General features: G+C 51.7%; 1 protein-coding gene across 3 annotated transcripts in view; it reads right to left on the bottom strand.

Annotated features, from left to right (window-relative positions):
• ITGB2 (integrin subunit beta 2) overlaps window positions 1-16,572 on the bottom strand; it is a 50,420-nt gene that overhangs the window by 21,542 nt on the left and 12,306 nt on the right. For all 3 annotated transcript variants that reach the window (XM_075001527.1, XM_075001525.1, XM_075001526.1), the window contains 3 exons: window positions 7,187-7,247; window positions 2,989-3,077; window positions 1,886-2,069 (listed from right to left, as the gene is read on the bottom strand). In XM_075001527.1, coding sequence (XP_074857628.1) covers window positions 1,886-2,069; window positions 2,989-3,077; window positions 7,187-7,244 — 331 coding nt within the window. In that variant the 5' untranslated portion in view covers window positions 7,245-7,247. The remainder of the gene's footprint in view (window positions 1-1,885; window positions 2,070-2,988; window positions 3,078-7,186; window positions 7,248-16,572) is intronic.

Raw genomic sequence — 16,572 nt, 5'->3', positions numbered from 1 at the left:
CACAGCTCCAGTCAGGACTATGTTCATACCACCCCACAGCACTGCAGGGCTAGCTGGTCACACAGTCCCCTCAGCTCCTCCTCCAGCACCACTCCAGAACCACGGTGAGGTCTCGGGCACCAGGACAATTCCTAGTTACCATTGGGCACGTTTGGGCAAACTTTGCTGGCTCACCAGGAACCAGGAGAAGGCAGCACTGGCAAGGTGAGGCAGCAGAATGTGGCTGGATTAAGAAAGGGGTGTTAGGAGCTGCAGCCCAGAGTCCCAGGCTAAGGAGGATCCCTGGGCTACAGCCACTAAAGCCCCTGTGTGCTCTGCCTGGAGAGAGAAGGAGGCAGCTCTGTGCGCTCTGCCGTTGCTCCTCCTGCCCCACGAGACCTGTATCATTGCAACAGGCACCGCACCAGGATGCTCTGTCCCAGTGCTGCTCTTGTCTGCAGGCTCCACCCCCACAGCTCCCACTGGCTGCGATTCCCATTGATACCTGCAAGTGAGCCCGGGCCACGTGGAGCCATCTTTTTCTCCACCACACCAACTGGGAGCTGCCCCTGCAGGTAAGCAGCCACTCCCTGAATGCCTGCCCCAGTCTGTTCCTGTACCCTAATTCCCCCCCAAGCCCTGCACCCTAAGTCCATAACTCCTTCCCAGACCCTCAACCCCTGACACCCTCCTGAGATCAAACTCTGCTCAGACCCCACCCCAACCTCCCAGGTGCCTGCTCCTGTGCCCTGAACATCTCATCCTCTGCCCCTGCCCAGAGCCCACTCCCCCAGTCAGAACCTTCAGCCCCTCACTTACCCACCCTCCTGCCTCAGCCCATAGCTCAGGGGTCAGGCATCCTTCTTGTGGGGCAGCTGCCTCAACTCTGCACTTGAATCACCTTGTCGGGGAATTATACCGGTTTTCTGCATGCACGCCTGATTGCAGGGGCACCGATGGGGGCAAAGAGGGCAGCTGCCCTCAGGCTGGACATTTCAAAAGGGGCCCCAAGCTCCAGCTGCTGCAACATTGGCCGTGGCAATGGCCAGAGCTCCAGCCTCCTTTGAAACCCAGCAGCAGCACTGCTCTGCCTGCCCATGGCTGTCAGTCAGTGCAGGAGGTGCTGAGGGCTGACAGCCCTTGGCTCTGCCTTGTCCACTCTCAGCTCTACCCCTTCCAGGCATAGAGCCACCCTCCATCCCCACCACGCCTACCTTGCCCTGGGGCCTGCAGCATCTCTTGGCACTGCTGCCTGGCTGCAGCTCCTGCATCTGTAGAGGTGAAATCCCGGCCTGGCCCAGCGAGAGGCACATGCTGCTACCTGGCCATTACACCCTCCTCAACTCTAATTTTCACACTGAATCCCACACGTGCTTGTCTCAGCTGACACTGGGATTTTTCTCAAGCACCTACTTCCCCATTTGAATGAAACATAAGAATGGCCATACTGGGTCAGACCAAAGGTCCATCCAGCCCAGTATCCCGTCTGCCGACAGTGGCCAATGCCAGGTGCCCCAGAGAAGGAGAACAGAAGACAATGATCAAGTGATTTATCTCCTGCCCTTGTACTGAAGGCTAGGGCACCATACTTTACCCCTGGCTAATAGCCATTTATGGACCTAACCTGCAAAAATTTATCAAGCTCTTTTTTAAACCCTAATAGAGTCCTGGCCTTCACAGCCTCCTCCGGCAAGGAGTTCCACAGGCTGACTGTGCGCTGTGTGAAGAAAAATTTCCTTTTATTTTAACACCCACCAGAGATTTAAGCACACTGCAGGAAAAGAGGGTCCCAGGTGCATTTGGAGCCTGAACTGGTCCCATGCTAGTGTGTGTGCCTGTGCTTTCCTCCCCTCAGCACAACTATCACCCTGTGCTCGCACTGGGCTTGTGACTAAGCAAAGTGTACCTCGCCTCAGTCGCAGCTCCACTGCCTGGGGTTTTAGCTGTGTCTTGTCATCGAGCGGGTCTGTCTTTAACAGCAGATGTTTGCTTTCTGGGAACACAATGTCTTTCACATCACAGCCCCTCTGCTGCAGCTGCTCTCGGGTGTCACAGCGAATGGAGTCTGGCTCACCCGCCTTGGTGAAATTCTGTGCAATGCAGAATCAGAGGGGAACAAATGACAATCCTGGATGAGGCCAAGCTGTGTTAGTTCAGACCTGCCCCAGCCAGTCACTATGAGCGCTGGCAGCAGGGCACAGAGCCGAGGTCCACCAGACACCCAGCTCTTCTGGAGCCCCCAGAAGCGCGTCAGAGCTGCAGGGTCTGACGGCTAACTACTGGCCTGACCATCTCTCCTTAAAGAATCAGGAAACATCTTTTCTCAGGATCTGTGCCCCTTTCTCCCTCCCTGACTATTCTGTACTTGCTCAGCCCTGGCACAAGTCCAGGCAAGGCCAGGGCAGCTGCGAGTGCTGCAGAAAGCAGAGGCTGCTCCCACAGGTTAGCGAGTGTGGGCAGAGTCAGCAACAGGAACTGGCTGGTGATGTGTGGGGACAGCAGGGGTGGGGCAACGGCTGCCTCCATCGGAGTGCCCTGAACCCAGGGGACATTCCTGGGAGTATCTATCCCACCCAGAACAACAATGGGGCACTATCCCTTTGCAGGGCCTCTGCAAACAGGCTCCCTCTGCCCCAGTCTGGGAAAGCAGAAGATCTTCCCGAGGATTCCCTGGGAGCAGCCTCGCCTCCCAAGAACAGGGAGACATCCCTGGAGGGACAAGTGGAGCCAGGTGCTGTCCTGGGGTGGGGGCGGGTGTGTGACTGGGGGACCAGCACAGGCTGAGTGTGGCCAAGCGCCATCACAGGGTGGGGGCAGGTGGGTGACTGGGGGACCAGCACAGGCTGAGTGTGGCCAAGCGCCATCATGGGGTGGGAGCGGGTGTGTGACTGGGGGACCAGCACAGGCTGAGTGTGGCCAAGCACCATCACAGGGTGGGGGCGGGTGGGTGACTGGGGGACCAGCACAGATGCAGAGAGCCGGGGGCAGTGAAAGGAAATGCAAACCTACCAGTTTCTTGCACCATGCACAGCCGGGGCCAGATTGGATGCAGTCCTGACAGGTGCTGACTTTGATTTTGGGGCATTCCAGGGCATGGGCTGCAAGAGAGAAGGGTGGGGATTAAGCATGAGGAGAGTTCAGCCGGTCCACTAGGGAGAGGTCCAACCTGCAGGGACAGCTGATCACCACCCAGGGTGTGCACCAGCACGAGTGACTCCATCTTGAGAAACACTTGACCCTGAGCATGCGCATAGAGGTACCATGCCTCAGCATCAGGTGCACCACTTCTAATGGGGGAGATGCCCTGCCCTGAGCTCACATGGCCCATGGTAAGAACAGCAGTTCTTCCAGAGCCAGCTGTGAGATCAGGAGAGGAACCAGTTCCTAGTAGGCCCCCTTGCAAATCACAGCACAGCTTGCACTGGGAAGCCCAAACTGATGTCCCATAAGATTGAGTCTACAGACCAACCCAAAGCTCAACACTCAGCAAAAGAGCAGCGTGTCTGCAGGACAGCTTTCTCATTTCTGTCTCGAGTGATCTGCTCCAATTTAGTACAATACCTGATTATACTAACCTGAAATTAGGGTGCCTACACACAAACTGGGGCTGCTGTAATGAAATCTGCGTGATGGGATGATTGCTCCCTCTGCAAGTTTGCAGATGACACTAAACTATCGGGAGTGGTAGACAGGCTGGAGGGTAGAGATAGGGGCCAGGGTGACCTAGACAAATTGGGGGTTTGGGCCAAAAGGAATCTGAGGAGGTTCAACCAGGACAAGTTCAAAGTCCTGTATTTAGAAAAATCCCACACACTGCTTCAGGCTGGGGACCAAAAAGAAAAAAGAAAAAGAACCTGGGGATTACAGTGGATGAGATGCTGGATATGAGCCAACAGTGTGCCTTGAGGCCAAGAAGGCTAATGGCATATTGAGCTGCATTAGTAGGAGCATTGTCAGTAGATGCAGGGAAGTGATTATTTCCCTTTATTCAACACTGGTGAGGCCACATTTGGAGTACTGTGACCAATTCGGGGCCTCTCCACTACAGGAAGAATGTGGACAAGCTGGAGAGGGTCCAGTGGAGGGCTGATGAAAATGATTCGGGGGTTGGAGCACGTGACTTATGAGCAGAGGCTGAGGGATGTGGGCTTAGCCTACAGAAGAGAAAGTGGGGGGAGATTAGATAGCAGCTTTCAAATACCTGAAGGGGGTTCCAAAGAGGATGGAGAGAGGCTGTTCTCAGTGGTGACAGATGACAGAACAAGGAGCAATGGTCTGAAGCTACAGAGGGAGAGGGGTAGGCTGGATATTAGGAAACACTGTTTCACCAGGAGGGTGGTGAAGCACTGGAATGTGTTACCTAGGAAGGTGGTGGAATCTCCACCCTTAGACGTTTCCAAGTCCTGGCTTGACAAAGCCCTGGCTGGGATGATTGAGTTGGGGATGGCCCTGCTTTGAGCAGCGGTTGGACTAGATGACCTCCTGAGGTCTCCTTCAACTATCATTGTCTATGAATCCATGGAATGTGTTTAAAACCACCCTCAGTTAATGTCTTGCCAGTTTGCACAGGCTGCACCTGGGGAAGGGAAGCAGGGAGTAATGCCACCAGTGGACAGTTCTAACCAAGGCCTCTTTTGTGTGAGTTTTCATGAGCTTAAAACATGTCCAAAAAGTGTCTTGCCCTTGGCTTTTGAAAACAAGGTCACCTCATATGGGGTCTCCAAGGTGTGCCTGCTCAGGGGGACAGTCTAGATGCATGTCTCACATCAATTCCCACCCACCCACTTCCCACCCCATTCTCTGCATCTTAACTGAGTTGGAGGGAAGGATGGAGGTGAACGCACATACTTCCCACTGCACTCTGCATGGTGCTGGGTCTGGGACATGGAAACAGACCTGCTGATTTGTATCTGAATAATAAAGAAACAGTTCCTCCTAGGCCTGTCTCCAACAACAGCCAGAACCAGATGCATCTGAGTAAAGTGCATGAAACGTTGACGTGGCAGTTAAGCAATAATCTCCAAAAGGGAAACATTGCTTCATGAGCCCTATCAACTGGCTTCCTGCCTGCCACAAGCAGGAGGGTCTCTGCCCTTCCACAGGCAGGCTTTCCTGTCTGCCTTGTCACTGTGGATATGCTGGCTCTCCAGTTCTTTCTGAATCTCGCCTCAAGGATGTTTTGTAGCTACACAGACTACCTGTGCAGGAGTAAAAAGTAATTTCCTTTTGTGTGGGCTTTTGCCACCTTGTAATTTCATTGAATGCTCCCTTGTTCTCTATCATGAAACAGGGTAAATGTAAGCTCTTAATTCCTCTGCTGTACCACATTCCTCGTCTTCTCTACTTCTGTCATGTCCCTTCTTACCCATCACCTCTCTACACTGAACAAGTTCATCCTTTTCCATCTCTTGTCACCTATATGCCCTTCCAGGAATAACAGTCTCGGCACCTGCCTCTGAATGGCTCTAACTCTGCTAGCCCCTTTCTGAGATGGTATGTCCAGAACCAAACACACTGTTCCCTGTGCGGCCATTTCACTGATTTGGATAATGGCATTATAATATTTTGAATACTACCTTTGATCCCATTTCCGATCCACACATCCTGTATGCTCCCAAGTCTCATGAAAGGCAAAGCTACAACTGCGTTGGTAACTCATCTCAAATAAGGCTGAACCAGCTCATATTCCTACATAACACAATCATAAATTAAAAAGGAAAACATTTCTAATTTTATTTTAATTGGCACTATTTCCTTTCTCCATAAATCTAGCCTTGTGTAGTTCCAGGAGTCCAACTGCACTGGGCACAGAAGAAGAGAAAAAGTAAAATGACTATGGTTTAAAAAGCTCTGAAACTGACTCAAAATAGTTCTTTACTAAACTACGGAGTCACAGGGCTGAGAGCTTATCATCTACCAGAGCTAGAAATGAGAGCACAGAAGGTGGGAACAGGTGAATACATTGGAAGTAGAGATGGGGTCCAGAATGACCTACATAATTGGAGGACTGGCCCGAAAGAAATCTGATGAGGTTCAACAAGGACAAGTGCAGAGTCCTGCACTTAGGACGGAAGTATCCCAAGCATTGTTACAGGCTGGGGACCAAATGGCTAAGTAACAGTGCAGCAGAAGAGGACCTGGAGATTACAATAGATGAGAAGCTGGATATGAGTCAACACTGTGCCCTTGTAGCCAAGAAGTTTAATGCCATAGTGGGGTGCATTAGGAGGAACATTTCCAGCAGACCTAGAGAAGTTACTATTCTCCTCTATTCAGCACTGGTGAGGCCACATCTGAATTATTGTGTTCTGGGACCCCCAGTATTGAAAGTGTGTGAATGCATTGGAGAGGGTTCAGTGGAGGGCAACCAAAATGATTAGGGGGCTGCAGCACATGACCTACAAGGAGAGGCAGTGGGATTTGGGTTTATTTAGTCTGCAGAAATGTGAGGGGAGATTTGATAGCAGCCTTCAACTTCCTGAAGGGAAGTTCCAAAGAGGATGCAGAGAGGCTGTTCTCAGAAGTGATGGATGGCAGAACAGGAGCAATGGTTTTAAGTTACAGAGCTGGAGGAATAGGTTGGATATTAGAAAAAAAACTATTTCACCAGGAGGATGGTGGAGCACTGGAAAAGTTCTGGCTAGGGTGATTTAGTTAGGGTTGATCCTGCTTTTAGGCAGGGGGCTGGACTAGGTGACCTCCTAAGGTCCCATCCAGCCCTAGGATTTTATGATTCTAAGGTTCATGAGATCTCAGTGTGTAAATGAGTCAGTGGTTCAATGGTGAGTATTGTCCATCCTGCGCTGTGGGTGGAGATATCTTGGGCCAGGTGGCAGAGAAGGAACAGTTTCTGTGGCACAGTATTCATACTTTTTACATGACAGCTTCATGGGACCCTCTTGGTGGTCTGCAATGTTTCACTAGTCTCAGAAGGAGGCTATGGGGCAGATGAGACTGGCAAAGCTGTATACTAAAGGTAACGCACTGCTCTGCAATTCTTCGGGTGGGTATCACTGGAACATGCGAGGTACTTCCAAACAGAGAGGCAGGGAGAGGAGTTTGTCAGTTGCTTTGCCCCTCACTGGCAGGTGCTGAGCTATGGCTTGGGGGTTCTTTTCTCCCTGTCACTGTTTTACTAAATGTGTAATGTGCCCCGGAGGTTACTGTGCTGCCAGACAAACAGCAGTGGAGACAAGCACTTGCTCACCTGTTGTCATCAGCAGCAACCCAGCCAGAGCCAGTAGGAGGCAGCAAGGATGAGTCATCTCCTGCAAGATAAAAAGCATCATGATGACTTTTCAGGCTCAGGGCCCATCAGGACAGCTGCCTAGCCCAGAGGAAGTCCTGGGGCCATGTGTGAAATGGCAGCAAGTGAACCAGGCATCCACTGCCATTGGCACCCCTGGCAAGTGTTGGCTGAGTGAGGAGTCTGCCTACAAGCTGACGTGCAGAGAACAGAACAAATCTAAACCCAGATTAGAGTTTTGGGACCAGCACATAAACATGTCTGAGAATCTCATTGAGACTCAACTTGGAATGAGTCTCTCTTCAGCTCCTTTCCAACCACATGTGGCTTTGGCTCTGTCCAACTCCCGTAGGCAGCACAGCCCTTGTGGTGCCAGGAGGGCACCCAGGAGGGCACCAGTTTCACTGCCCAGCCCAGGCGAGAGCTTCCCTGGGCACAGCTTTCCTGTGTGCAAAGCAGCTGCGACTGCCTTGCCCAAGGGACACTCCTGTGGTCTGCGTCTAGCAGCCCAAGTGTGGAGGGAGCTCACTAGGTGCGTAGAGCCAGCAGCTGGCTTAGGAAGGGCCCAGTGGGCAGGACGTTGCCAAGTGCCACATGGGGCACCTGGCGCCTCTGGTGCCTCTAGCTCTCAGCAGCACATACCTCAGAGCAGGGTGGGCTCAGGCTAGGACTGAATCCCTGAGTGGCCTGGGCCTGGCTGGATCATGGAAGGTCTTCTTTGCCTGAGCCTGTGGGAGGGTCAGGGCATCTCCCAGACTCCTGCACTGCAGTCCCCTCCCCAGTGGGCACCACGAGGTGCACAGCCAGCTGAGTTAGGAGGGACCCTGCAAGCTCATGCCAGTACGTGCCCCTTCTTTGGCTCCCCTCCCAGCCTCTCCCCCTACCCAGGCATCCCAGATCCCAATCCCGCTCGGCCTTCCCCTTCCCCAGCCTCTCTCATTACCTACCCTATAGGCCAGGGCTGACCAGATGTACTGACTATCTGAGCACATAGGGCAACCTTCAGAAGTTTGAGGGCCAGGACGTGCCTGCTGGCCTGAGGGCTTTGGTCCTGTGGGAGGCACCTGCCAGGCTTGGACTTCAGCCCTGCTTCAGTCGAAGTCCTGAGGCCCCGGCAGGCAGGTCTGTCCCATGGGGCTGAAGCCCTGGCAGGCAGGCCAGCCCTGTGGGGATGATGCCCTGAGGCCTGACAGGCAGGCCTGCCGCATGGGGCTGAAGCTCCAGGGCCCCTCCTGCTGGGAAGAAACCAGAGGTGATGTGTGTGTGGGGACACGTAGGGTCATGGTTTCACCAGGATTTTCTGGCTCGGCTCTGCTCTGCCACATGGAAGTACAGGGCCACCTCCCTGCACAGCAGCCACTGTAGCCAGCAAGCTGGGAGCTGTGGCCCTAGGGAGAGGCAGCCAGGAGCTGCAGGGACATGGGCTGCTCTTGCAGTGGCCTCTCCACCGGGAGTGAAAGCAGCAGCCGCTGCTTGCAGCTCACAGAAGTTGGCAGCTGCCTCTCTACACAGTGTGAAAACCTGGAAGCTGCAGAAAGGGAACACAAAGGGGGCCTTGTGGGGATGGGGGCGTGGGAGCGTGTGATTCAAGCTGGTGCAAGAGTGCCCCCCAGATGGCACAAGCTGTCTATGGCAGAAGCCTGTAGCCCCACCACCCTGCTATAGGGCAGAAACCTGGAGCTCCCCTCCCTCTTTAGGGGCTCCCCAGGCTGCACCGTAACTGTAAAAGAGCCACAATTTGGGGTGGGCTATTCTGGGCTCTCAGCTTCTCCCTCCCCTGCAGGTGCGCTGTAAAACAGGAGTCACAAAGAGCAGGCAGTGAGCTCTGCTGCGGGCCCACCTCAGCTTTCCCACCCAGCCCAGCCATGCTGCTGCTGCCCTGTGCCCCAGCCACTGCTGCAAATGCTGCTTGAACAGCTGCCCCCACAGCCGCACGCATCAGCTGCTGTCGCCCCAGGCTGTGGTCCCTGGGAGGGCCCATGAGGGGGAAGCCACACACAAGCTGCACAAAAACATCCATCTGCACAAACCTGCCCTCAGCTCACCACAGTGCAGCCACGGAGTGGTAAGCGAAGCCACGTGTGCCTGGCTGTGCTGAACAGGCTGCCCTGAGGGCCCAGGCCCTGCCCTGCTGCCGGGTTTGTCTTTGTGGTTGTGGAGACGGAGGGGCGGGGGGGGGGTCACGTGACCAAATGGTTCCTCTCCACTCTGAGGTCTCCACCGTGCTCAAAGCCTGCAACTTCCTGCCCTGAGGTCATGCCGAGCACCAAGCCTGGGGGCCTCTAACCACACACATGAGACGAGAGTTTCTAAACGTATTGGCTGGGCTGGCATGGGGGAAGCCTGTCCCCGAGATGCAGGAGACTATCAGCCAGCCCGCAGTGTTCCCTGGCCCAGGGCCCTGAGCCAGCCACCGCTCTCCACAGAATGGCGCACAGGGCCACAGGGAGCAGCTCTCCTGGCTGGGGAGGCTGATGGAGAAACCTGGGCAGGCATTCAGGGGCTGCCTGCTGTGCTGTTGTCATGGAGCCTAGGGAACTCTCCGGCAGGGCCCACCTTCCCACATCGCACCCGTCTCCTTGCTGAAGTCATCCCCTGGTGCCCCTGTGACCAGAGCAGGGCTCATCCAGCCCAGTGAGCAGCTGTCTCCCCCAGCCCTGCCAGCAATGTGGGTGGATCTGCAGTTGGCCAGCCACACCTTGGCCCTTACCAGCTTGGTTATGCTGCAGAGTGACCCCAACATATCCCCTGTCTTAGCTTTCCTCCAGAAATGTACGTCCTGCACTGGCTTTTCCAGGAGACTACAAGCTTACACACAGTCCATTGCATAACAAATAGATGAGATAGGCACAGGTCTGGTTACCCCAAATGGAGTTTCCTGCAGAGCTCAATTCACACACTCTGCCAGAGAAAGCAACTAAACTAGTGTCTTCACTCCAGCCTGGCACACAGTAGCTGCGTCTACACGTGCACGCTACTTCGAAGTAGCGGCACCAACTTCGAAATAGCGCCCGTCGCGTCTACACGCGTTGGGTGCTATTTCGAAGTTAACTTCGACGTTAGGCGGCGAGATGTCGAAGTCGCTAACCTCATGAGGAGATAGGAATAGCGCCCTACTTCGACGTTCAACATCGAAGTAGGGACCGTGTAGACGATCCGCGTCCCGCAACGTCGAAATTGCTGGGTCCTCCATGGCGGCCATCAGCTGGGGGGTTGAGAGATGCTCTCTCTCCAGCCCCTGCGGGGCTCTATGGTCACCGTGGGCAGCAGCCCTTAGCCCAGGGCTTCTGGCTGCTTCTGCGGCAGCTGGGGATCTATGCTGCAGGCACAGGGTCTGCAACCAGTTGTCAGCTCTGTGGATCTTGTGTTGTTTAGTGCAACTGTGTCTGGGAGGGGCCCTTTAAGGGAGCGGCTTGCTGTTGAGTCCGCGCTGTGACCCTGTCTGCAGCTGTGCCTGGCATCCCTATTTCGATGTGTGCTACTTTGACATGTAGACGTTCCCTCGCTGCGCCTATTTCGATGTTGGGCTGAGCAACGTCAAAGTTGAACATCGACGTTGCCGGCCCTGGAGGATGTGTAGACGTTATTCATCGAAATAGCCTATTTCGATGTAGGCTTCACGTGTAGACGTAGCCAGTGAGTACAATATTGAGGCGTAGAAGTCAGTCAGTGATAGTAAGTGGGGAGACATAATGGCAGGCCCCCCCACCACCTCCACGGCCATCGGCAACTTCCTCATGACTGCCACAGCCCCTCCACCAAGACCACCCCTGCCATGGCAGGCTTGGCGGTCACCCATGAGGCCCATCCTAAGGAGCAGCCTGCCAGGGTTGCCCTTAGGGAAAACAACATCCTGGGCAAATGTGTATTTTAGCCCCCTGTCCAACCGCCCCTCCCCCGATTCTTCGTCAGACATAACATGTTCCAAGATGTGGCTGGGAAAGGCTCCACGGCAGGAAATGTCTGACCTAACACACTAGTAAGCAGGACTTGGTGTGTAGTCTAAATGGGATGGAAACAAGTTGTGTTTACAAAAGATTAACAGGGCCCCTGGTGTCCCCAGCATCCACTAACAGAATACCGCACAGGCCTGTCTTTGCGTACACTAACAGCAAAACTGCGTGTACAGTGTGCTAGTTACGGCATGTTAGCACATTTTCCAACCCATGCAGTAGACATGGCCAGTACAGCCCTACCATGCTGCCTGCTGCAAGGGAACGTAGAAAGGGGAATTACTTAAAGAAAAAGGAACAGAGAAAATAAAGAAACATGAGTGTTACCCACTTTAGAAGACTTAGTCATGGTACCAGGAAAACGGGTTTGAAATCCCGTTGAATGCCGGTAGCGAATGATTTCCCCTTGACATACAAGTGCAATCTCACTCTCCAATGAAACGCTCAATCCTTTCTGATACAAGAAAGGAAGGAACAAAGAAATGAACTCTTTCAAAAGTGTCTAGACCAAAGCAGTAAACACCCTTGTGAAAAAGATCCTTCTTAAAGATGCAGTGAAACTTTTTCAAATCCCAGACTGACCTCTGCGGAACTCCACTAGTAACTTCCCTGTCTAATAGCTCACCTTTCAGTATGACTGACTCTAGTTTCCCCTTCAACAAGTTCCCCCCCATCTCCTCAAAGACAGATATTAGTAACTTTGTTACCCCCTCTTGAATCCAACAATTGAAACAATTGTAAAAAAGTCATCAATTACTTCTTATAATTTAGGTAACTAATTTTAAAAAACAAAACAAATCACAGAATCACAGGGCTGGAAGGGACCTCAGGAGGTCATCTAGTCCAGCCCCCTGCTTCAAGCAGGATCAACCCCCACTAAGTCATCCCAGCCAGGACCTCGTCCAGCTGGCACTTAAAAACCTCAAGGGATGGAGAATCCACCACCTCTCTAGGCAACGCATTCCAATGCTTCACCACCCGCCTGGTGAAGTAGTTTTCCCTAATATCTAACCTACACCTCTCCCTCTTCAACTTCAGACCATTGCTCCTTGTTCTACCATCTGACACCACTGAGAACAGTTTCTCACCCTCCTGTTTAGAGCTCCCCTTCAGGAAGTTGAAGGCTGCTATTAAACCACCTCTAAGTCTTCTCTTCTGTAAACTAAACAAGCCCAAATCCCTCAGCCTATCCTCATAGGTCTTGTGCTTAATCACTTTTGTTGCCCTTCGCTGAACCTGCTCCAGCAAATCCACATCCTTTTTATACTGGGGGGGCCCAAAACTGGACACAATATTCCGGATGTGGCCTCACCACTGCCGAATAAAGAGGAATAACTACTTCTCTAGATCTGCTCAAAATCCTCCTCCTCAAGCACTCTAGTATGACGTTAGCCTTCTTGGCTACAAGGGCACCCTGTTTACTCATATCCAGCCTTTCATCCACCACAACCCCTAGGTCCCTTTCCATCACACTGCTGCTGAGCCATTCGGTCCCCAGCCCGTAACAATGTTTGGGATTCTTCCGCCCCAGGTGCAGGACTCCACACTTCTCCTTGTTGAACCGCATCAGATTTCTTTTGGCTCAGTCCTCCAATTTAACCAAGTCCCTCTGGATTCTCTCTCTACCCTCCAACATATATATCTCTCTCCCTAGTTATGTGTCATCCGCAAAAATAAATCAAGCAATCTTGTGGCACCTTAGATACTAACAAATCTATTAGGTCACAAACTTTTGTGTGTAAAACCTACTTCCTCAGATGAATGGAGTGGAAAAAAGAATATAGGATTTATATAAAAGCAGAGTAGGGGAAGAAGGAAAAATGGGGGTTACCTGTCACTAGCAGGACCAGTTAATGAAGAAAATTAGGTAGGATGTGTCCCATTCCTGCAAATATTAAAGGAGGGGAAATTGCCCCTGTAATGCGTAAGATAATTAAGATCTATATTCAGGCCAAGGTTAAATATGTCCAATTTGTAAATAAATACCAATTCAGATGTCTCCCTCTGTCATCTTCTGGTAAAATTCTTTTGTAGAAGAATGGCAGCTTTTAAATTCATTATTGACTGCCCAGGGAGGTTAAAGTGTTCCACTACAAGTTTATGCGTATTCCAATTCCTGATGTCAGATTTATGTTCATTCATCCTTTGGCACAGATACTGTCCAGTTTATCCGGCGTAAATGGCAGAAGGGCATTGCTGGCACATGATGCCATATATCAGATTAGTGGATGTGCACGTGTCCGAGACTGTAGCTGTGGCTGATGTGGTTAGGTCCTGTGCTGGTGTTCCTTGTATAGGTAACGTGGACCAGGCTAACACAACTTGCAACAGCCTCCTAACAGCCATCTCCTATTGTAATCACCCATTAATCACTCTGTTTATAAAGAAAGTTCTGATGCGCTGCCTTGGGCTGGACCAAAGAAGGTTTTTAAAAGCCTTTTAAGCTCTCCCTCCCATTGTGTGCAGTCCGCCTCCTCCCAAACCTGCAACCCACTATTCATAATGTCTTATGAAGAATTAAAAAACATCAGACCCTGCCTATCCTAAGTGGCCTTTACGATGCACTGAGACCCTTTTAGGGAGACATTAGCCCAGGGCTGAGACAAGGACCCTGACTTTCATTGAGCCAGGGATCTTCCCCAGAGCTTTAGTGATGCTTTATCAGAGACCAGATGGGGCGGAGTCAAGAGAATAGGATTCCACCCCATTCTGCTTCCCTCCACTTCTAGTGAAACACTGATGCTGAGCCACATGATCTGAGTCTCTTCTGCAGTCTGACACAAGCTGCTCTGGGCAGCAGCCCTCAGGCTCTGGGGACCAGTGAAGGAACAGACCAGGTGGTTCTGCAGCAGGCAGCTTTGCAGGGGCCCTGGCAGAAGAGAAGAGAGATCTCTCCACCTCTCCCCAAGCAGGGAACTACAGCAGGCTGTGAGCATTGTCAAAGAGGCTGACTTGTGGCCTGTCACAGCTCTGAGAAGATCTCTGTGCCTACTGGCTTCTTCCACGTCCTTTCAGATTGGGTTTGTGTGTGGGTGCTGGCCTGTGCAGCCCAGGAAGTCAGCCAAGAGCACTGAGTGGTCCTGTCTGACAATGTCCCACAAATCAAAAGCAAGGAATACAAGAACTTCTGTCCCACCCGGGCTTGTCTTCAGTTCCACTTTCCAGTATCCACAACAGAACCGCTGCTCCCTTTCTGGACTCAGTTCCCTGCAGGCTCTGCACAGTTCTTCCCTGCTATTTGTATAGCATACGGCCTCCCCAGAGGTCCAGCTCCCTCAGGCCTCCAACCCTCAAAGCTTCTCCTCTGATGTCCATCTCTTTTAGAACATAAGAACGGCCATACTGGGTCAGACCAGAGGTCCAACCAGCCCAGCATCCTGTCTGCCAACAGTGGCAATGCCAGGTGTCCCAGAGGGAGTGAACCAAACAGGTAATGATCGAGCCATCTCTCTCCTGACATCCATCTCCAGCTGCTGACAAATAGAGGCTAGGGGCATCATCATTACCCATCCTGACTAACAGCTATTAATGGATCTAGTAGTAGGTAGTCCGTCGTGTCCGACGATGATGTTTTGAGCTTGCACAGGCTCATCGGTTGTGGACTCGCATGTGGCTGAGGAGTCCAAGCTTTGAACGGCATGGGCGTTCACAGTGGGGGCAAGGGAATTGTCCTGGCTCTGTTGGTGCGGCTGCTGCTGTTGCTTTCTTCCTCTCACGAGCGTCAATGAGTACGCGGCACTGCTCTTCAAAGTTGTCATACTGGTGTCGTACAAGAGCATGCCAGCCTGTTCGGTCTTTTGCATGATGCTCTAGTTGATTTGGTTTTAAACCAGCATGAGCAATGTTGGCCTTCACGCAGTCTTTATACCTTCTGCGAGGCCTGCCTTGATTCCTTTTGCCCTGGGAGAGTTCACCATAGAGGAGTTACTTAGGGATTCCTGTCTCCTCCATTCGTATGACGTGCCATGTCCACTGAAGCTTGGCCATCAGAATCATGGCTTCAATGCTCATGGTCCCTGCTCTGTCCAGACTTCCAGGTTCATAACTCTGTCCTGCTATTGAATGTACAGAATTGACCTCAGGCTGTGTGCGTGGAAGCGCTCCAGCAGTTTTATATGTTTTCTGTACAAGGTCCAGGTTTCACACCCATACAGGAGACTGGTCAGGACTACAGCCTTGTACACCTTCAGTTTAGTGGACTGTTGGATATTGTGCTGATTCAACACTCGCACTCTCAGGCGTCCTAGTGCCCGGCTGGCCTGGCAGATTCTGGCATTGATTTCTTTGTCAAGGGAGCCATCGTTGGCTATCACACTGCCAAGGTACTTGAACTCCTCTACTGTTTTTAATTCTGTTCCTTCAATAAAGATTGAAGCAGGGAGAGCAGCAGACCCTGGAGCAGGTTGAAACAGCACCTTGGTCTTTCCTGGGCTGATGGTCAAACCAAAGAGGCGAGTGGCATCAGCAAACTTGTTGACGATGAGCTGGAGATCAGATTCCTCGTGTGCCATAAGTGCCCAGTCGCCAGCAAAAGGGGCTTCCAGGATGAGCCTCTCAAGCGTCTTGGTTTTAGCACTCCCCATGAATTTATCTAACTTTTTTAAAAACCCTGTTATAGTCCTCGCCTTCAGAAACTCCTCTGGTAAGGAGTTCCACAGGCTGACTGAGCACTGTATGAAGAACTTCCTTTTATTTCACCTAAACCTGCTGCCCTGCCAGATCTTATATTATGGGAACAAGTAAATAATGTTCCCTTACTCTCTTTCTCCACACCACTCATGATTTCATAGTCCTCAATCACAGCCCCCCCCAGTCTCCTCTTTTCTAAGATGAAAAGTTCTAGAGCTTTTAATCTCTCTGTATATGGGACCCATCCCAACTCCCTAACCATTTTAGTTGCCCTTTTCTGAACCTTTTGTAATGCCAGTGTATCTTTTCTGATATGAGGAGATCACATCTGTATGCAGTGTTCAAGATGTGGGCGTACCATGGTTTTATATCAGGGCAATAAGATATTCTCCATCTTATTCTCTATCCCTTTTTTAATGATTCCTAACATCCTGTTTGCTTTTTTGACTGCTGCTGCACCCTGCGTGGATGTTTTCAGAGACCTGTCCACGATGACTCCAAGATCTCCTTCTTGATTAGTTGTAGCTAAATTAGCCCCCATCATATGAGCTGGGGTTATTTTTTCCAACATGCATTACTTTACATTTATCCACATTAAATTTCATTTTCAATTTTGTTGCTCGATCACTTAGGTTTGTGAGATCTTTTAGAAGATCTCCATAGTCTGCTTTGGTCTTAACTAGTTTGAGCAGTTTACTGTCATCTGCAAATGTTGCCACCTCACAGTTTACCCCTTTTTCCAGATCATTTATGAATAAGTTGAAT

The sequence above is a fragment of the Carettochelys insculpta genome, chromosome 8 (assembly GCF_033958435.1).
Source record: "Carettochelys insculpta isolate YL-2023 chromosome 8, ASM3395843v1, whole genome shotgun sequence".
NCBI classification, from domain to species: Eukaryota; Metazoa; Chordata; order Testudines; family Carettochelyidae; genus Carettochelys; species Carettochelys insculpta.
Note: the sequence above shows the minus strand (reverse complement) of the source record. Positions and strands in the feature narration are given on the sequence as shown.